The sequence below is a fragment of the Choloepus didactylus genome, chromosome 2 (genome assembly GCF_015220235.1).
Source record: "Choloepus didactylus isolate mChoDid1 chromosome 2, mChoDid1.pri, whole genome shotgun sequence".
NCBI lineage: Eukaryota > Metazoa > Chordata > Mammalia > Pilosa > Megalonychidae > Choloepus > Choloepus didactylus.
In genome coordinates, this window is record NC_051308.1 from 16,863,223 (window position 1) to 16,886,408 (window position 23,186).

The 23,186-nt window shown below is 38.9% G+C and overlaps 1 protein-coding gene across 6 annotated transcripts in view; it reads right to left on the reverse strand.

Moving 5' to 3' along the window:
- Window positions 1-23,186, reverse strand: part of SIPA1L2 (signal induced proliferation associated 1 like 2) — a 261,788-nt gene that overhangs the window by 100,483 nt on the left and 138,119 nt on the right. For all 6 annotated transcript variants that reach the window (XM_037820966.1, XM_037820960.1, XM_037820991.1 and 3 more), the window contains one exon: window positions 18,042-19,781. In XM_037820966.1, the coding sequence (XP_037676894.1) occupies window positions 18,042-19,515 (1,474 nt within the window). In that variant the 5' untranslated portion in view covers window positions 19,516-19,781. The remainder of the gene's footprint in view (window positions 1-18,041; window positions 19,782-23,186) is intronic.

A 23,186-nucleotide genomic window follows, 5' to 3' on the forward strand; every position in this document is an offset into this window, starting at 1 on the left:
TGTTGGAACTCTCTACTTCCTGGGCTTCTGGGCCATTTCCTCTCATAGAGAGACAGCTCCCAGGTCTTTCCTTCTGAGTCTCCTTCATGACTCCCTTTGGCCTCTCCTTATTACATGAGCATCCCCCAAGGTCCATCTTTAGTCCATGGCTGTCTAGGAATGCTGAGTTAGCCACAGTTTCTGACACGCGCTCCTGTTTCATGCCTCTAGACCCGTGCTTGCACTTGTACCCTCTGCCTGGCATGTCTTTCACTTTTCTTGACTTACATTCTTACTCATCGCTGAAGACTCAACTGAAACATTTCCACTGGAAACATTCTCCTCCTCTCCAGAGGAAGTTAAGTCCTTTAACATCTATATTCACAAGGCCTAGCATTATAGTGCATAATAAATGGCAGATGGTTAATAAATTGTTCTTGAATTACCAAATTAAAGTAGGCTCCCTTGGTAACTAGGAGTTACTAGGGTAACCACCCAATAGTAATGGTTTTATCTAACCTCAACCAGAAATATCATAGTAAAATGAGTAGGTTTCATGCACAGGAAAGTCTGAAAGGCCTTGGGACCCAGAAACGCAGCAGGAATTTCCCTCAGTGACAGGGGTAACATGGTTTCTTGATATATATATAAAACTAGAGCCTACACAACAATTAGGGCTCACGCAGCATATTAGTTTCCTACTGCTGCTGTAACAAATTACCACAAACTTGGTGGCTTAAAAGAAACACACATGTACTCTCTGGAGGGCAGAAGTCTTCCATGGACCAAAATCAAGGTGACCACCAAGGGCAAAGCCCTTCCCTTGCCTTTTCCAGCTTCTTGAGCTACAGTTCTTGAATTCCTGGGCTCCTGGCCCTTCCTCCATCATCAAGGTCAGCAGCATCTTGTTTTGTGCTCATAGTGCCTCCTCTTTCGTGTCAAAGCTTCCTCTGCGCCCTCTTATAAGGACACTTTTGATTGCATTAGAGCCTGCACAGATAACCCAGGATAATCTCCCCATCTCAATCGAGATCTGGAACTTAATCACATCCAGTCTCCTTTGCCATATAAGGTAACATTCACTGGTTCCAGGGATTCGGCCCTAGGTATCTCCTATCCAACCATTATTCACACATGTAACTCGATTCAATTTAATTCATTCACTCAAATTTAAGCATGAGATATGTCTCACTGTGCATCAGAAACTGATAAATACTAGGGATGCAATATTTGAACAAGACACAGTGCCTGCTTCGAAAGTTTATAGTCTTGTGGCGGTGATAAAACAGTAAACAGAAAATAACTACAAATTCTATGTTCTGTGATAGTAACAAGGTGCAATGAAAGCACCACAAATATCCAGTATAGAACCAAGAACCCAGAGGAAAAGTGCTGTTTACATAGTCAAAGCAAATGTCACAAAGCTCATCTACTCTATTTTAACATGGAAATATATTTACCTAGTTTTAAAAATCCAACTTGTTCTTTTTCTTTAAAAGAACATAGGAGTCCTCTGTTGCATCCTTCCTCAGTCTTCATTCTATTCCCACAAAACAATTCTTCGAAGTTTTTTAATACTTAATTTTCTAATCTATGATCATAATATATTGTACCCACCACTTATTTAGGTTTTTAAACACTCTTGGTAATGTCTTGTAGCTTAATATAGTGGACACGCACATCTTTCTTTAGATGTAGTCCCGAATATTTGATGCTTTCTGATGATATAGAAATGGTATCTTCCAATTTTAAATTTCTAATTGTATGTTTCTACTATATAGACAAGGTAGATTTCTATACCATGTTAAACTGATTGATTAAACAGATTAAAATTCTTTTTGGATTTCCTAAAACACTCATGATATCTGTGAACAATGACAGATTTCTTCCCTTCCAATCTTATGGCTTCATTTCCTACCTTATTGTACAGGCTAGAACAGAAGTGGTGATAGCGGATAAGGTTTGCCATTAAGCATGATATTTGTTGTAGTTATTTTGTGTAAAACATCTTTTATCAGATTACAGAAGGTCCCTTCTAGTGCTAGTTTAAGAAGACTTTTCTTTTTTAATCATGAACCAGTGTTGAATTTTATCAAGTGCTGTTTCAAGCAGCTGTTGAAATGATCACATGATTTATGTCCTTTATATTGTTAACGTGGCAAATTTATTGATTTTTGAACTTAAAACTCATTTTCACCCCGTGAATACATATATGCACACACACACATATGATACATGTATGTGTAAACATATGTGCATATATACACATACAATTGACATTTTGTTAGGGTTTTGTATCTGTGTTTGAAAGACTGGCGTGTAATGTTCCTTTTCTGTAATATCCATACCAAATATTGGTATCAAGATTAGGTTGGACTCATCAAATTAACTAAGAAACACTCCCTCATTTTCTGTTCTCCAGAAAAGTCTATGTATGATTTTTTTTTTTCCTTAAAAGTTTACAAGAAATAGGTGATGCTTTCTAGACCTGGTAAAGCCATTTGAGCTTGGAGTGGAAGTGCTTTAATAACTGATTCAATTAGGGGGTGGGGGGAGTAGGAATTGACATTTTTCAAATTTATTGTAATATCCTCTTGTCTTTTTATTGAATGTAGTAGGGAGTATAATAATATGCTTTTTTCTCCCCACCCCCCCAACTTGGGTCTGCTTTCATTTCTTTCTTATCAGTCTAACTTCTTATCAATTTTTTATTTTCAAAAAAAATCAACTTTTGGCTTTGTTATCCTCCCTACATTTTCAATTTCATTAACTTCTGTTCTTATCTTTATCATATCCTTAGTTCCATTTTCTGTTTGTTGTTCATTTTACAGTTTTTTAATTGTATACTCCAACCTATGTCTCGGAGACTTCTCCTTTTCTAAAATATGCATTTAAAGCTAAAAACTTCCAAGTATAGTTTGAGATGCTTCCTACAAATTGTGATATGCTGTATTTTCCCTATTATTCAATTTAAAATATTTAATTTTCACTGTGATTTCTTCTTTGATTCATGTATTACATTTCAAACATTTGGCAATTTTCCAGCTAACTTTTTGTTATTATTTCTAGTTTTATTTCACAGTGGTCAGAAGTTATTACCTATAATTTCATTCCTTTGCAAGTGCCGAAACTTGCTTTATGGCCTAGCACACTATTTTGATAAATGTTCCATGTGCACTTGACAAGTATGTGTATTCTGCAGTTGCTGAATGTAGTTTAGGTCATTTGTTAATCATGTTGTTTAAGCCTTTTAAATGAGTTTTTTCCTCTGCTTATTCTATCAGTTACTGACTGATGTTAAAGTCTCCAATTATGGTTGCGGATTTGATTATTTTTTCTTTCAGTTTCATCAGTTTTTGTTTTACATATTTTGAGGCTATATTATTTGGTACTACAAATTTAGGGAAGCAACTCTTTCATCACTATGAAATGTCTATCTGTAGTGAGCCATCTTGCCTTAAAGTGTACTTCATATTGGACTAATCAGGCAGGGACTCAACTGTGTTGTTGGGTAAACCCAGCTATCAGTATAGGAAAGTCTTTTGTTTCTTGAGCTGCTTGCCTCCAGGGAAGAGTTTTCCCATTCTCGAGAAGTATTTAGTCCAAATAAGGGAATGGGGCTGGGTATCTCACCATATTGACTTTTACTTAATTTCCCGGTTTTTGGTAAGTGCCTTATTCCCACCCTTGACTGTGCCTGGGTAGGCGAGGAGTACTAATCTGGCTACAAAGGACAAGAGCAAGAATTGGCATTTTAAAAACTCTTAGCCATGTCCTAGTTTACTAATGCTGCAGAATGCAAAACACCAGAGATGGATAGGCTTTTATAAAACGGGGGTTTATTTCACTACACAGTTACAGTCTTAAGGCCACAAAACGTCCAAGGTAACACATCAGTAATCGGGTACCTTCACTGGAGATGGCCAATGGCGTCCGGAAAACCTCTGTTAGCTGGGAAGGCACATGGCTGGCGTCTGCTCCAAAGTTCTGGTTTCAAAATGGCTTTCTCCTGGGATGTTCCTCTCTAGCAAGCTTGCTCCTCTTAAAAACGTCACTCATAGCTGCACTCCTTCAGTCTCTTTGAGTCAGCATGTTTTATATGGCTCCACTGATCAAGGCCCACCCTGAATGGGTGGGGTCACACCTTCATGGGAGTATCCCACCAAAGTCACCACCCACAGCTGGGTGGGGCACATTCCAAGCAAATCTAACCAGCACCAAAAGTCTGTCCCACAAGACTACATCAAAGATAATGGCGTTTGGGGGACAAAATACATTCAAACCGGCACATTCCACCCCCTGGACCCCAAAATGACATTATCTTTCCAAATACAAAATACATTCATTTCATCACAATATCACAAAAACTTAAACCATTTCAGTAACAAAAGTTAAGTACAAAATCCCATCAAAATCAAATATAGGCGTGGTCAGTCCTAAGGCATACTTTTCCTTTAGCTTGGATCTGTGGACTTAGAACAAGTTATATGCTTCCAATACGCAAAGGAGGGACATTCATAGGATAAACATTTCCATTGCCATAAGGAGAAACAGTAAGGAAAACAGGGTTAACAGGACCAAAACAGTTCCTAAAACCTGCAGGACAAACTCCATTAGATTTCAAAGTCAGACAGTCATTAACAAAACAATGTTGCATCCTTGGGGCTTGAGAGAGCGGGAGCCTAACCCTTCCCAAGGGCCTTTTTGGCAGCTGTTTCTTCTCCAAACGCTTGGATGAGTGCTCCAACATTTCCACACATTGGGGAGACCACCTTCTCGGCTCCACCCTCCTCAAACCTCGGGGCAGCTCCCAGATTCCCTTCCATCTCCGGGGCACACGCTCAACCCCTTCAGAACAGTGTGGTGGCAGCCAGGCTCTCCCCAATTCCCTGGAAATGTGCTCCAACCTCTTCGGGACCTGAGGTGGCAAAACTCTTCCAGAGCATCGAGGAGGAAAGCCCGCCCTCGACCTCCAGGGCAAACTCACCCTTTCCATGCATGTGGGCTGCTCCGCTCTCCCAGCCCGAGACCTCCTGACTCCAGATCTCAACCTCCATGGCTCTGTCTTTGAAGAGATTTTTCCTTTATTTTTTTCCTTGTCTGTCTCCTCCAGTCCAGACCGGCAATGGCTCCGTCTATAAAGATCTCGCAAAAATTCTGTTGGCTTTGCATGAAGCACGCAGGGGTCAAAGCCATCAGACAATAGGACTTTCCACAAATCCTTTCTGCTTAACTCCTTTTTCAATCTTGGCTTGTACTGAAATGGCGGCTGGGTTCCATGTTTGGTTATGTCCTCACGTTGGGCTGTAGCTTCTGGGATTCCACCCCCTGGAAGCTCGTAATTTTCTAAGCCATCAGCTTCTGGTTTCTTTGAACCCAAGAGTTCAGTTCTAAGTTTATCTCTCTCCACTCGCATTTTACTATAAGCTGCAAGGAGAAGCCAGGGTATATCCTCCACAGATAGTCTGGAGATCTCCTCAGCTAAGTATTCCAGGTTGTCACTTTTAAATTCTTCCTTCCATCTGACACCAGGACTCAATTTTGCCAAATTTTGTGCCACTTTAAAACAAGGATCACCTTTCTTCCAGTTTGCAACAACACATTCATCATTTCTGCTCAAGTCCTCATCAGAAGTATCTTTAGAGCCCATATTTCCATAAACAGTCTCTTTAAAGCAGTTTTGGCCTTTTCTATCAAGCTCCTCACAACTCTTCCAGAAACTCCCCATTATCCATTTAAAAAGCCGTTCCAACATGTTTGGTATTTGCAAACTCAGCAGCAAAAGCACCCCACTTCTCTGGTACCAAAATCTGTCCTAGTTTACTAATGCTGCGGAATGCAAAACACCAGAGATGGATTGGCTTTTATAAAAAGGGGGTTTATTTGGCTACACAGTTACAGTCTTAAGGCCCTAAAGTGTCCAAGATAACACATCAGTAATCGGGTACCTTCACTGGAGATGGCCAATGGCGTCCGGAAAACCTCTGTTAGCTGGGAAGGCACATGGCTGGCGTCTGCTCCAAAGTTCTGGTTTCAAAATGGCTTTCTCCTGGGATGTTCCTCTCTAGCAAGCTTGCTCCTCTTAAAAACGTCACTCATAGCTGCACTCCTTCAGTCTCTTTGAGTCAGCATGTTTTATATGGCTCCACTGATCAAGGCCCACCCTGAATGGGTGGGGTCACACCTTCATGGGAGTATCCCACCAAAGTCACCACCCACAGCTGGGTGGGGCACATTCCAAGCAAATCTAACCAGCACCAAAAGTCTGTCCCACAAGACTACATCAAAGATAATGGCGTTTGGGGGACAAAATACATTCAAACCGGCACAGCCATTTCCCTGTTTTCACCCCTCTAACTCTTTCTTCAGAGGTACCTGGTTCTGTGGCATCGAACTGACTTCTTAACGGCCTATTCCCAATTTGGCTTTCTCCAGCCTACTAAGAATGGTCTTGCTCTGCTTTGGCATCTCTTAGCTTCCATTGCTTCTTTTTTTTCTTTACGGATTTAGGCCCCCTTTTTATTCCCTTGCTGTCATTTTAGTGGTGTTTTGGAAGGAAGAGATGTAAGATGTGTTTTCAATTTGGCATATTTAACTAGAGTCCCAAGACCATTTACTCTTAACATACTCATAATTCTAACAAGTCTCATGTTTTCCAAGTTTGGGCTTTACTTCATATCACCTGCTTAACCTTGGGTTACATAACCTTTCTTAAAGTTGATCCCCTCCCTGCCCCAATATAAAATATATATAAAATTATTATCATCATTAACCAGGGAGGGTCAATGTAGTTGAAGGCAAGTATGCTACTGACAGAAAAACCAAACCAAAATGGGAATACACATAAAATAAACACAGCATTATGAGGCATTTTAATTTGAGGCCCAAGGGTCCTTCCCACACAGCTCAAGAGTTATCCTGAAGGTGACTCACATTTTTAATCTTAAAATGCTGATCTATAATCACCTGGAAGAGGCTAAATTGCATTCATGATAGCCTGCTGAAGAAAGCAGTGGTATATAGATTTCAGTGAATAATTTCTATCAGAAATTGAACTTTTTTTTTTTAAAGTTTGGGCATCCAACATTTGTGTAATACCCTTTTCCCTAAAGAAGAAAAACAAATTAGTGAAAAAATGATGCCTAGCTCCTCAACCCACATCCCACTCCCATTTTCAATTTTTCTCTCTCTCTGTCTACATGGAAATATACTCATTTTTTAACGCAAGTAAAGAGATGAAGTTCCTGCTTACAAACATCAAACCCTTGCGCTTAGCAAGTAAAGAGATGAAGTTCTATTTACAAACATCAAACCCTTGCACTTAGCAACTTTTACGCATAGGTAGCTGTTTTCTAAGAGAATTCTCCATGCTTTCAGTTTTACCAAGGAAAACCGTAGGTTACCTGGTTGTGTTTCTAAGGAAATCATATTCTTCTGCTGAATAATGTAACATGCTGTCTAGCTTTCAAAAGGGTATCTCTACATACCATGAAGATGCAAACGTAGACTGTGCTGCCTCCCCCACAGCCTTCAGAGGGTAGAAAGTTAACTTTCAAATGATATGCCGAATCCTTTTCATGAAAGATGGGTTTGTTAATCTACATTACAACAACCTATTCCCATCTGTGGACAGAGGACAATGACAAAACCATAATCAGAGTCTGTGCATTTAGACCCTCACCCACCCAGAACCTCTCCTTATTCCAAGCAGACGATTTCCATACAATTGCTCCAAGGGTGAATCAAAGAAAATCCCTCTGTGGCAGAATGGAAGCTGTGAAAAGACTGTTGATAAGCTTAAGGAAAATCCACATATCATGCAAATACAAAGGACAAGACTTAAAAAAAAACCACATTGGTTAACAAGACTATATGTTGAAAATGAGATTCTATGAGTTGCTGTGGTGCACACTTTGGCTGTTCAGTAAAGAAAAAAAATCTAACTTGAAAGAGAAAAACGGGTGTGTAAGGAGGACCTAATTTGGATCCAAGCCCAAAGACTGTTTCTAGGTATGTAATATTATGGGAGTGAAATGTATTTGGTTCATCATTAACAAATTAGACAGATATGGATCACAACTCTATATGGCTCCCTGAGGTCACGTTTGTAAAAGAGAATGACAGCTCTATCTTAAATGATTTATAAGTTAGAGAGATTTCTAATTTAGAGAGTTTCTGTTACTTACAAGCATCAAGTGGGCCACAGCACATTTATAAGTACACCAAACCCACAAGCAATTTTTGATCTCTGCCCCATAGTCCTTTACTTCATTAATATGCACAGCAGAAGCTTTCTTATTTTTACTCCATAAAATGGAGTTTAAAGGTTCTTTGTTCTTTCGATAGAGAGTTGATCATTAAATTGTCTGCTCATGGCAGATATGGCTTACAACCATGGCTGCAGTTGGCTGCTCTCTAAATTCCTACCTGTGATTTATCTTCTTTCACCTTTCCCTCCAAACAATTGTCTGCTGCATTTTAACTCACCATCCCTGTTCATAACATTCCAGGAATTTTAAAGAAAAAGTCAAAAGAGAACAGTGAATAAACAAGACGTGAATAAAACAATAGAATCTGCTTTTGCAAATGATGAGAACATTAAAAGTCATCAGATAACTTCAAGAAACCTCAAATACCCTGCTAATGTTTCATGGTTTAGATTACAGAATTTGACAATATGAGAAAAAAGTGATACATTTTTGCTCTGTGGTTCCTTTGGGGAAATTTTAACTAAAGTATTACCTAAGCTTGAAAAATTAGAGACATTCCAATGACTATAACAATAATATTAAACTTACTTTACATAAATTAACTCATTTCATTCTCCCTACCTATGAAGAGGTAGGTACTACTATTATTATCCCCATTTCAGATGATGAAACTGAAGCAGAGTAAGTAACCTGCCCAAGGTCAAAATCTACTGGGACAGTGTTGGTCTGGATCTAAAAGTCCTCTCATGGAAAGCAACTCAAGGGTGAAGAAATTCATGTAAATGTTCAAATTATAAAAATCAATTAATATATAGTAAAATGAATACAAGCTTGAAGACGAGGCAATAAGTATGTCCTGACCATAAAGACTGTATCCTGAAAGACCCAATTTTAATAAAAAGTGAGACTTAGAGAAGGCAGCTTATCAAACGTTTCCTTTAATAATCCTAATTTTTAATATTATTTAACAAAAGAACAGGAAAAAGGGATAAAACACTAGCAGAGCAAGAACAGAAAGCTGGCTAAGAATTCACTATATGAGTTAAGATGAGGGCCATTAATAAGGGAGACAGTCATCCAGCTTTTATTGTATTCCTTAGGTAGGGCAGACAATGATACAAATGTTGGATCTTAACAAACACAGGCAGGTTTTACTAAGTTTCTAGGTTCTCTGAGACCTCATGTTCCAAAGACCTCTCCACTTCCACTTGATTGTTCCGGTAGCAAAATGTTAGAAGTTCCCTAGCGAACAGTAACATTGGGCCAAACTTGACAGATATTTTAGAGCATTGATACCTCCTTAGAGAAATAAAAAAGCATTAGTCCTTCTTTCTAAATAACTGATGAAAAGACTTTTGAAACCAAAGAGTCAATTGGTTGGAAGTAACACACAATCCTATATAAGTTCCTAAAATGCTGCAATGGATGAAACAGTGATTGCCCCATTAGAACATATATGCAAGACAGAAAGACCCAGTCTTTCCACTGCCAGTCAAATGGAACCGATGCAATAACTCACATGTCGAATTCCATGTTCAGCTGGGCAATTCTTTCCTGCTAAGAACTACCCTTCAAACTCAATGACAGCTCTCTTTGTGGAGGCAATACTAGCTAGGCAGAGAGGTTAAGAATTGGGTTGATTATGTCCTCAAAAGGAGGAATTTATGTCTTAGAATAGTACTATTGTTAGATGGTACTCAGCTCACCCATATGAATTCAATAGTGTCCAACTCCCTATTAATTTTCTTCAATGACTGTATAAAACCAGGAAAATAAAGCCACCAGGCATGAAATTCAAAGCAAATGCAGCCATGCATCACTCAGCAGTGAGGTTCATTTGATACGTAAAGGTATACTTCTGCCTACAACTGTCACATTAGTGAAACTTAAGTGAATGCGTTTAGAATGGGGTGGCAGACTTCACCAGACACCTTTCCCCAGGGCCCGCCCTGCCATATGGTTCTCTCTACTGCTTTCTCTCTTCATCTTTTAACCATTAGAATAAAGTACTAACCGTTTATACACTGTGTCAGTGGTGTGAACAACACAGTTTCTTTTTAAAGGGAAAAGATGTATGAATTTATTTAAGAAACACTTGGGTGATGCATGCTATGTAGCAGGCACTGTTCTAGCCCTCTAATATGAGGTATTTATTTTTATTACCCCCATTTCAGAGATGAGTTAATGAGGCACAAAAAGTTCAGACTTGCCCAAAGCTGAGTTGGGATGTGAACCGACTCTTCTCCAGCCGTTCAGTTACCAAGAGTCTATCTCCAACGATAATGAAATTAGCTGGACACTTGTGCCTACTGGCAAAAAAGATAACTCCCCAACAACAAAATAGAAAGTTAGTATTAAAAAAACAAAAGTGAGAGGACTACTGCACAAAGCCTAGAAGAGTCTCTTCTCTTTATTTGTTCATTTAGCAGATTTATGTATACTATTCTTCAGTTAAGACACTAATGACAAAGATAACCACAGGAGAAAGGGATGAGTTTGCAGAGAGTTAGGAAAAAGAGGAGAAGTTCATAGAAATAGTGATCTTAAAGGTTTTTGACAGAAAAGAGTCTCTAGAAAGAATTCCTGGATGTGTTCTAAATCCCACAGAGCAATCATTTCCATATGACTTGCCTGTGTCTAGGGATGGTACAAACGGCACAGTCAGAGGCTGGGTAAATTTGGGACAAGGGCCTTTAAACCTAAAGGGCTGGCATCCTGGGGCAGAAGCTGACGTGGGAATGGCCAGTCTGCACCACCCTACACTGTGATGTGGATATGGCTTTTGTTGGAGACCCTTTCACTCTGAAATGGCCAAACGCTCTTAAGAGAATTCCATCCTGCTCCCACCCCCAGAAGTCTTGTGAAGCAAAAATGGGAAGGAGAAATCAAAGAAGTTCTTTCTGGCACACTCCTTGTATAAGAAGCAGAAGAAAGAAAATCACGGGAACAGACAGAACCATAAGCATCAGGACACCCTAAAGCATTAGGCCAGAGGGGAGAAAGAACTGGTCAAACTAGGATTACCTTTTCATGCACACTACAAAATCTTCCCTGTAAAACCAAATGCAGCTCCTCTACAAAGGATTTCTAAAAGACACATATTTCTTTTCTTGGGATTGTTATAAAAAATCCCAAGGAAAAGACTGAGTTGGGCACAGAGGCCTTATTCAGAGTTCAGTGGAGCTTTGGGAGCCAGGGAAGCTGGGGCATCATCCTAAGCCACATCTCACAGCCAACTCATATTAACCAGCAGATTTTCACTGGCAAATTCAAAAGAGAGGTCTCTTTTGCATTTCAATAAAGATGGAAGAAAAAGTAAATTCAAAAGCTTAATCCTCTGCCTGCTCAAGGTAAATTCCAGAAAAATATGCAGGGCATACAACAGAAGTGTGTGCAGGAAGACTCTGTGCATAATTGACGTTTGGTCGATTTTACTCTATTTTGAAATACACAGTGGAGTGGGCTGCTTAAAGGAATGCTATGATAATAAAGTAACAAATGTGTAGGTTTGTTGCTATTGTTATTGGACCAAGGCGGAGGATTCTTTTGGCCAATGTGCTCAAATGACCAATTCCTGAGACATTGGGGTCTCAAAGAGAGAAACAGTTTATTGCTAGGCGCAAAGCCGAACAGATGGCCTACAGGTCCAAAATCTGTCTCCCCGAACTGCAATAATTCGGATAGTTTTATAGTATCAAAAGATGGGCAGGTTTTAGGATAATGAGTACAATGGCCCCAGATGATGTAATTAGAGGTGATCTAATTACTGAGTGTGAGCAGACTGATTACATGCTTAGTCACAGAATGTATGTAAGAAAATAGTGGCCTTAATATGATGATGGGTGTGATTTTTAGTATTATAATGAGGTATAGGTAACGTGTAGGTTAAAGTCTAAGCTACTGAGCATGTTACGTGGGCCCATTTTGGTTTGATCCACCTTTGGTTATCAAGATAATTTTGGACTTGGGGTGGGTTAGTTCTGGGCTGACTTGAGACCCTTCATTAATAAACATTAGTGATCAAAAGACTTTAAAGTCGAAAAACTGGATAAATGGGTACAAGTGAAGGTTAGTTACAAGGTTTTTACAATCACAAGGGCACAAGATAAAGACTATACAATCATTATCAGAGATCAAGGCAGCTGGATTACAGTTCAGGTTTCAGGTATTTTCCTCTGTCTACTCTAATATACCAGAAAGTAAAAAGGAATATCTATGTAATGATTCAGTAATCATAATCAGCCCTTAAATCCTAACTTCTTGGTTACACTGTAAGAGCTACATATTCTTTTTTTCTTTCTTCTTGTTTTAAATAAATAGCATCTCAATTTAAATACATCATGAGCATTTATGATATAATTTAAAATAATTTAAATAAACTTTCTATTTTAAAATAGTTTCAGATTCACAGAAAAGCTGCAAATACAGTAGGTTTTACGTATACCCATTGCCCAGTTTTCCAAATCATTAAGCTCTTATATTACTTTGGAATATTCATCACAATTAATGAACCAATGTTGATACACTATCATTAATTGAAGTCCATACTTTATTCAGCTTTCCTTAGTATTTAACAGCATGTAGATTTTCTGTTCCAGGATCCCATCCAAGATACCACATTACATTTAGCCCTTGTCTTCTTAGGCTCCACTTGGCTGTGAAAGTTTTTCAGCCTTTCCATGTTTTTGACTTTGACAGTTTGAGGAGTACTGGTCAGGTATTTTGTAGAATGTCCCTCAGTTGAGATTTGTCTGATGTTTTTCTCACAATTAGACTGGGATTATAGGTTTGGAGGAGGAAGCCCACAGAAGAAAAGTACTGTTCTCATCATACCATATCAAGGGTGTACACTGTCAACATGACTTGTCACTGTTGATACTAACCCTGATCACCTTGAGATAGTGCTTGTTTAGTTTCTCCATTATCAAGTTTCTTTCCCTTCTTTCTATACTCTATTCTTTGGAAGGGAGTCACTAAAAGTACAGCCCACACTCAAGTGGTAGTAGAGCTATGACAAATTTTTATAATGATAAATTACTTTTGCAAGCAAAGATTCCTTGGTAAAATGAACACTCAATGCATTTGATATTGTTATTTTATGGGTGTACTGCGTCTAATAAAGGGGTAAAAAATATATGTTCTTTTATCACTGTGATTCTATCAAACTGATCAGATTACCTCTCAAACAAAGCAAATATAGTTTATTAATTCATCTGCCTAGATCATGGTTGACAAATACCTGGTATCCCATCTCCCCATTATCTGCACCCAAGGCAGATAATGATAACTGATAATGGTTATTAAAATGCTGATGCAGCTTTACACATAATGATACGTCTGGATGATGGTCAAAAGCAAGTTTCACAGCAAAAGCAAGAGTAGATTCCATTTACATAATTTTATTTGTACCAGAAAAAAGCCTATAAGGATAAAGACAAAATTATTAACGATAATTCTATCTGATAGATTGGGAACGGGGTGGGGGAGATTTTATTTCTTTTTCCTTTTTGCTCTCTACATTTAATTTTCTATAATGACCATATAATACTGTTGAAAAATTCTAAAAGAAAATACATGTGTACTGTCACATGCCACCCATGCATCATTGTACCAGGGGAATGGCTGTAGTTACACAACACTTTCCCAAGGCTCAGAAAATGATTTTGCAACTTTTCACTCCACTTCACTAAGAAGGCCCAGTTTTATTCTTTTACCTTTGCACCCAGAAAGTACTTATTTAACTTCCTAGAGACATTCCTGCCTTGTGTGACGTGAAGCAGAGTATAGACAAGTTTTAGAAGTTCTCAGTAAACCAGTAAAGAGTGCGAGCATTCACCATCAGGCGGGAGTCCTCAAGGACATTCTCTCCCTTCTCAGGCTCTAGTGACACTGGCACACAGCACGGCGGCCCGGCCGTGCAGAGGCTCTCAGTGCCAGAGAGGACCAGAAGGAGGCCAAGCCTCCCGCTGTGAAACAATCGGAACTAAAGGACAGCGGAACAAACCTGGAAGGTCACGTGGCCCATCAGTTGTAAAGCACACCTGGGAGCCCTACCTTAAGGGCCCTCGGTCACCACCTCTGTTTCACAAATGGGAAAATCAGGGAAGAAGCAGTCAGCAATTTCACTACAAGTTCCATCAGACAAACAACAGTTTGGCAACACCACTCCTTTTTTCACGTCATCATCAGCGAAAGTAACAAATGTGATGGAGTATTTGCTGTGCTTGCTCCAATCCCCCCTCCCTCTTGTAAAAGGCTGTTTCACTGAAGGCTACCGAAAGGTGGATTTGCCTGGACAAGCGGTGTTGCTACATAGTTTACTGTGGCAGGCTACACCCCTTCATAAATCTTTTTACAAAGTTATTTGAAAAGACTTTTAGTGCCTGTGTCATAGGAACACACCTCATGCACCTCGGCACACAAAGCAGCCATCTCACCTTAACGATCCAATAAAGAGGAAACCACATTATTAAAGTCCTTTACTTTAAACATTTCCCAGTGATTGGGAGTCATTTAGTTCTTTTGAAAATTAAGTTTCACACAGAATTGCAGAATAGAAAAAAATAAAAGGCACCTGGGAAAGTGTCAAAAGATCCTTGAAAGCCTGCTTCGAAAAGAAACACTCTGAGAGAAGGGAAAAGAGAAAAAGGAAAAGAAAAAAAGTCTTCTGCAAAATCACTATATATCTATGCCAGTCTGCCCAGGGCCACTTAAAAAAATAAAGGGAAGAAAAGGAAAAAAACCCACAATGTTGTTCCCACAACCTGTGAAGTGTTCGCAAATAAAAGGGCTGCCTAGTGATTTAAGTCAGGGTGTGGGGCTCCTGCTGTCTCCTCTCCCACAACTTCCAGCCCTCAGCCGTACTTGATCACTCAAGAACCCAGGTTGCTGCTTTTGCCTGTAGTTCCTCATGGCTCTACAAAGCTACCAGCAGGAGCAGCAGCAGATGCTACTGCAGCCAATTTAATTGTCAAGTCTCACTGGGCCACAGGGGAAGAGCTAAATATAGGAGAACCAGGGCACAGTTCACAGCTGTTCTGGAGAAAGAGAGGCTAATGCTCGGCTTTATTCTCTCTCTCCTGCCGCTGCTCCCACCCTGCCCGGAGATTCCATTAGCTGGCACAGCAGCACCTGCCTCAGAATGACAGAACATTACAGGTAAAAGTGACCTCAGGATCACGACCCCACTCCCTCATTTTGGAAGGGAAAAAAAGAGAGGCTTTGCAAAGGCGGGGGATTTGCCCATGGCCAGAAAGCTCAGCACAGAATTCAGGCTTTTTCTACCCCGTGAGGACAGAAGTTCAGAATTCAGCTGCCTGACCAGTTCACGGATCCACATAGCAAAGCCAGAATTAGAAAGTAAAGTAAGCTCAGCATCCCCGAACTGCCCAAAGATATGTTTACATCCACACACAGCAATTCATGCACAGGGCATCTACCTTCAGGTTCTTACTTGGAGCTTATTTTTTTATTTCATATTCACATCTAACAAGTTTGATTACATCATTTCCAAAGCCCTTAAAATCATAAGTTGCAAATCAGAACAGGTGGAGGAAACAAATCACTGACTGAGAAAACTCTAAAACTATCATATAACAGATGAGCGTTCAAGTGGAAAAACTACAAAACTGTCAAGAGAACCGACAGAATCTAGCAAACTAAAATCATCTCATAGAACAGATCCTGAAGACATTAATGAATCAAATGCTGGTGACCCTGGATCCACTAAATATCAACTCTTCATTCCATGTACTTAAGAAGGCAGAGAAGGACCCTAATACACTAAAACTGTGCAATAGAATACTAGAGAAGCCAGTACTAAGTATTTGCATAACTATGCATATACATGCATATATATATATATATATATATATATATATATATATAATTTTAAGTTCTGATATTTTAAAGGGTGAATCACAAACTATGGACAAAATTCAGCTAGCGAGAATGGCTCATTACCTAAGGATTTTAGTGCATAATAATTCTGAGAGACTTTATTGTATTGTATGCCATGGCTTCATCGACAAAAAATTATTAATTAGGAAGTCTATTTCCCCATGGTTTCCTTTTCCAAAAACAACTAACTTCTACTTAGGGATCATCTGTGAGCAGTGTTTTATACTATGCTGCCCCTGGGATAAACACAGTCATGCGTGTTTTCACAGCACAGGCTACTGACTGGAATGCTATAACTCACAGTGGTAATACTGACAAAAGCATGCTGCCCAGATGCCATGACTGAGATGGGGGTAGGGGTGGGACACAACTGGTGGACCAAGACCTGCTGACAAAATTATTTCAGCCCCATTATTTCATTATGTCATCGACCTTGAATATGAGTACAGAGAGACAACTCAAATTAAGTGATAAGTAGCAATATTTATTTAGGTATATTGCTTATCCAACATCATAATTATTTCAGCAATGCATATAATTTCACATTATGATTATGGATGATTGGTTAAATCTAAATTGATGCAAAAACAGAACAGGTTATTAATTTAATAACAGCAGTTCCTCTAGCAAACAAATCCTTTCAAGCCTGTAATCCAAGGAGGAAAAATAATAAAAAGGCTCCATGGTGGTTATAATATTGTAAGGAACATACATTGACTAAATAACCTCCTGAAGTGTGAATAACATCCCCTTCCGGCCCCTTCCCCCAAAAGAAACAACTGGAATCAAAAAAGATATGCCAACATTCTAAAGATAGAAATCAATACTAAATAAATCCAAAATATAGTCTGATCACAATTATCGATGCTGGTGCCAGAATTACTCACTATCTAACGGACAGAAAGAGAAGCACCAAAAGTCTGGCTGGGCCCGAGTAGCAAAAGCCAGCCTCCTTAGTGGTCTCAAGGTCATGCATGGGAGGGCTGGAGGAGGAATACCAGACAAAGTTGAAAAGATACAGTCCTGAAAAAGATGCTATACTATAAAAGAAGGGGGAAAGGTGGCAAATTGGACCCAATAAGAAAGCAGTGACAGATATTCTGATTGCTTTTGTTTGGCATGTATCACTGACACGTGTGTAGAACCTGTTTCTCTGGTGGTCTTTAAAACAGAGCAGATCCCTTGTCCCTGATTTAGGACACTTATTTAAAGGCTGACAATTCAACAACGTGACCTCCAAAGAATGCATCCCTCACAGGCCTGAAGATATAAATAAAATTAAAAATAATGTATCTTACATAGGATTAAAAACAACACCAGAAAATTATTTATATCTTAATGCTTAAGGCCATTTGTAGAACTGAGAAGAAAACTAAATTTGTCTACTATTGTAATTCATACATTCTTTCAACAAGGATTTATTTAACACTTCCAATACATATAGCAATGCAGTAGGAGCTGTGAAGACATACAAGTGAAAACAAAGTAGGAAAAAAGTACAGAAAAGACTAGAGAGAAAAATAGAATTATCAATCATAAATAGTATAAGAGATTATTCTGAGGAATTAGAGAGGATAGAATTGATCAGGGAAGACTTCTTAAAAAGGAAAACTCTACAGGACGCCTGACATTTGTGATGCTCAAAAATTGGCATAGAGAAAGAAAGAAAGAGGCATTTCCATGTTGGAAATTTTAAATGAGCAAGGCAGGAAAGTGGGGATTTTTAAGAAAGACGTTAGTATGGCAGTGGTGGGGGGTCCGTAATCAGAGAACCAGCCTAAGTGACCAGCGTACTATGGCCTTGGACACTGTCACCACAAGGTGCTGACGAAGGTGTGTGAACATCAAACAATACATTACCACGGTGCTGAAGAACAACGTAAGTCAACTCTTTCAAATTATGAAGACAATCTCTGAGACATTCACACACAAGCACTCGGAGCTCTTCCTTACCTTTCCCATAGAAGAATTTGCGGTAATAATAGGCCCCAAGGTCAATGTGTTCTATGATGTAGCGTTTCACTTTCTCCCGATGAATGGGCTGGTTTTCTCTTGGAACCTCTAAAACGGAGACACCTGCATTTGTGCAGTGCGAGCTGAGAGATGACTCAAAGGAGCAACTTTCCCCAGAACTGAAAGATGATGAGTTGGCCCGAGAGAGAGCAATCCTCCTGTCCCCTTCCCCACCTGTCTCATTTCTAAAGTAAGGACAACTCAGGACAAGGTCGTTACTTTTCCCGTCACCCTCATCAGCATCCAGGTTCTCTTTTGAGTTGAGATCCTCTTTGCTCCCCAGTGGGGACTCACAGTTGCCTGTCTGGCCTGTAGGCATCTGAGTCTGGGATGCTGCAGAGGCCCCGGTAGTTATGTTTTTCCTCTTTCCCACATTAGCCCTTGTAGCCATGGCTTCATTGATATTAAACAAAATGCTCTGGACATCATAATGTGCAAAACATCTTTGACAATTCCAAGGACGAATGCCCCTCTTGAGACGGCCGTCCTCCAGATCGGATGAGAACTTGAAAGTTTCATGCTCGCTTTTAACAGTTCGCAGTTTTCGGAAGAGGGATGTTTCCACTGACTCTGATTTCAGCCTCCGTTTGAAAGGCTTGTCCCTGTCTCTCCCCATGAGGATGGCACTGTCCACGTAGTCTAATCCTGAGATGCGGACAAATTCTCCTCTAGAAATCTGTGCTGCTGCATGAAGGCTGGGAGAGATTGCAGAATCACAGGGGAAAAACTCAGGGAACCCAAAAGGAGCCATCACTTTGTGGTCATAACTGTCTACTCGGTATCCTCTGAGCATAGCAAAAAAGTTTTCACCAGATAAACCTTGTCTATCAATTGACGATGTGCTTCCATACTCCCTGTGGAGGGCTGCCCCAGTATTGGGATTCACTGCATTTTGGTCCAAGACATCTTCAGCATCGATGTCGCTGATGGTGACATCACTATTGCTTCTCTGTCTTATTGGATGAAGTCCTCTTTGGGGAGAATGAACAAAGATGTCTCCAATTGTATACTTTGCCTCCACAAATTCTAGATCAAGCTGTTCCTCTTGTTGACCATCGCTCTGGTCATTTTGCCCATTCTGCATGATGGATGTGACACTTTCATAACTGGCCTGGGAACGGCTTTCCCATAGTGCCTTGCAGGTTAGCTCCTTGGAGCAATCCTTTTTAGGAGGCCATTCAGAAACTCTAGCTCTTACACCCATTTTGGGCACAGCTGGGGTACCATTAGCTGGACCACCAGTCTCATTGGAATTTGGGGCATTTAAAGAAGTAGGGGGTCCCATGTTGCCATTAATGGCTTTAAATTTTCGAGCAAAATAATCATCAGACTGCATGATTCTGGGAGGATCCTTGAACTTTGAAGAGGCTCTAAGCTTGTGCTTCTCTTCTTGTGACTGCCTTGGGTCACTCATGTCTACTGAGAAGAGAAGCTACAAGACTCACTAAAGAGACCAGTGTAATTCTAATTACATTGTTATGTGCATTGTGATACAAAATGCAGATATAATGACTTCTTCTGTAGTTGTATTTTCTCTCTTTTTAACCAAAAGCAAACAGCATCCTCAGAATACAGTTTTTCCAAAACCAACTTGCTTCTCAGTCATTGTAACGGTTTTGTACTCCTTGGTTCTTTTCAAATGCATTCCTTAAGATAACTGGTATTGAGTATTTCCTTCACCTGAATTAAAAGACAGAAAACAGCCATTAGCAGTTAATATAGTTCAAATTCAATATATTGTACAGTATGGTTTGTCTGTCCTTTTCTCCTACTTCTACCACTTAAAATTACCCCAAATTGTTACGAAGTTTCATGTCTCCACCCATTTACCCATACTGTTCTCCTTCTCTCTGGAACAACACTGCCGCCCCCCCACCCCTTCTCTATGAAACTGGCTATAATTCACAAAAGAGAATCAAGCTTTACCTTCTCCAAGAAACTCCCTGTACACTTCCCACCCTCATTTCTAATCTAAGAAAAATGGGCTTCCTCCGTGTTCCCATAGCATCCGCATCTATATCGATCATAGTATTTTTTTTTTTATTAAGCTGTAAATTGTTGGTTTACTGATAGTCTCCCCATTAGCTGACTTTATGTTCCTCTAAGCCAGGAAATAAGCTCTTCATTTGTGTAACAACATTACCTATTAATGTAGCCTGACTTAAAATTAGTTACTCAAACGACATTTCAATGAATAAATTAGTTATAAGATTAACAGTCATATAATGTGTTCTAGAACTATTAATGTACTTTCAAAATATACTCAAAATATCCAGCAGCACATGACCACAAAAAAAAAAAAATAGATAAACTGGAACTGCATCAAAATTAAAAACTTTTGTGCAAAGGACATTATCAAGAAAGTGAAAAGACAATTTAGAGAATGGAAAAAAATAATTGCAAATCATATATATGATAAGGGTTATACATCCAGAATATATAAAGAACACCTACAACTCAATAAAAAGACAACTCAATTTAAAAAACGGGCAAAGGACTTAATTAGACATTTCTTCAAAAATATATATATAAATGGTCAATAAGTACATGAAATATGCTCAATATCAGCCTTTAGGGAAATGCAAATCAAAACCATAATGAGATACCATGTCAAACCCACTAGGATGGCATTATAAAAAAAAAAAAAAAAACAAGTATTGGTAAGGATGCAGAGAAACTGGAACCCTCGTGGCATTATTGGTGGGTGAGCAAAATGGTGCAGCCACTGTGGAAAACAGTTTGGCAGTAACTCAAAGTTAAACATAGAATTATCATATGTAATTGTTTACATATACATGTGTGTGTGTGTGTGTGTGTGTATGTTATCACAATAAAAGTTAAAGAAAAACAATGGGAAAATGTATGTGTGTGTATCCAGCAGCAAATGACAAATGTACCAGAAATCAACAACTGAGTTTTCAGAATGCTCTCTAGACACAAAGAGGAACTCAAGGTCACCCCCCCTTCAAGAGGGAAGGAGTCTTCAAGAACAGGGTGTGTAAAAGAACAAAACCTTCTAGTTCATTATGCCACTAGCAATTTGCCAAATGTGCAGGCTAAAATAAAGACATACAGAGGTAAAACACCTCTATGTATCTATGTGCTAGTAGAAACCTGACCTAATTAACTCTTCTCTCTAATTATAAATCTTTTTGTTCTAATTTATTCTATCTTTAATTAGACAAAACTATGTCTAGGTGTTATGTATTTTCCCAACTCATAGCAGTTTGAATGGCTTACTTGTTGGCGTAAGAATGAAAGAACAACTCTACCGCCTCTGAAAATAATGATGGTAATAAAGGTATAATATAGTCAATTTCTCTCACCAAAGCATAAGAAATAGCTGCAATTCAGTTGGAAAATTTTAAATTCCAACTAGGTAAATAGTATAAGAATTCTTTCCACTGGGCTTGTAATGGCTTTATGATGAACACATAGTAGCCAACTGGAGCAGTGGATATTTTCTTATGACAGAAATTTGCTTTTCCCCATTGTAAAAAATCAATCTGAGCATGACAACATGCTGTCTGTTCCCAAGGTAGCTTTGGAATCCAGGAAATTTGATATTTTACAATGTGACAAATAAAGGGGGGAATGAGCAGTCAGATGCTTCCACACAACAAAACAGAGTGGTGATTACAGAGAGAGAAGACATATGACTGCATCTTCTTCTCTATTTCACTAGAACTGTTGTGTTTAAAAGGATAGAGGATCATTCTGAATTACAGTTGTTTCCTATACAGCTTAGGCTATTATCAAATCCTTTCCTAAAAACTGAAAAAGAACTCCTTGACTTAATCTCTCTCTACTGAAATGGCATTTATTAACTGTACTAGTCTTCTACCATAATCTATAAATTCTATTGATAATTTGCTGCTTATACAACTCAACAAAATTTTAAAGCTTAAAAATTACCTCTAGTATTTGGTACAGAGGTGCTGTGAATTCTCCATAAGCATTAATATGATACTCAATTTTGGTTATGCAGTATTAATTTGTAGGAATCCTGTGCTGAAAAGAACCCTGCCTTACCCAGAGCAAATAGTTCCAAACTACTGAACTGTGCACTTTTAGAAATATAATCAGGAACTAAGCACTCACTACCTTAAGAAATTAGAAAAGAACAACAAAATATATAAAAAGAAACCAGGAGAGAGGGAATGAATAAAGCTAAAAGCTGAAGTTAATGGAATAGAAAAAAGGTGGTAGAAAGGACAAACAATTCCAAAAGCTAGTTGTGTTTTTTTTTTTTTTAAAGAGCAAGAAAACAGATAAACCCCTTTCAAGGCCTGATAAAGGAAAAGAGAGAAAGAACAAAAATATATTAGTTTAAAAATGAGCAAGGAAACATGACTATATACACAGGGGAGCTTAAAATAAATTTAAGTATGGAAAAAATAATATCACAAACAATTCAATTATAACATAGGCAACAAATGTGAAAACCCAGAAGACACTGATGAGTTCCTAGCAAAACACACATTTCTAAAACTGATCCAAGAAGAAAATCTGAATAGACTGATTAGTACTGAAGAGAACAGAAATATAATCAATCACTAACTAAAAATGATATAGAAAAATGTATATATGAAAAACAAAGAACCGCTTAAATCATTACTCTGAAAATTCTTTCTTCCATTTATGAGATTGAATAAATGCTATCTAAAAATTTAAGGTTTAGCCCATCTTCCTTCTTTTAAGCCAGTGATGTCCCACCTTTTCATTGTCGTAGCACACACCAAAAGTAACAATACTTGTATATATAGCACATGGGAGTCAAAGCATGAAACTGCTCAAGGCTAGAGGTGCAATTAAGACTGGCCACTCCAGGCCCAGCAGAACCACCCTGCGAGCTGAGCAAACTAACAACCCCCCACACCTGTAACCCACTTAGCACACACCCTTGGGGAAGCTCTGGTTTTTAAGCCACATACCAGTAATTAGCAAAACAAACAAACAAACAAACAAAACACTATTAAACATTAAAACTAGGATTAGTAAGGACAATACATACACTGAATAATTAGTCTGGAAAAGCTGACCCTAAACTGTTGGAGTTCACTGGGCTTGGATTCATATTTGAAA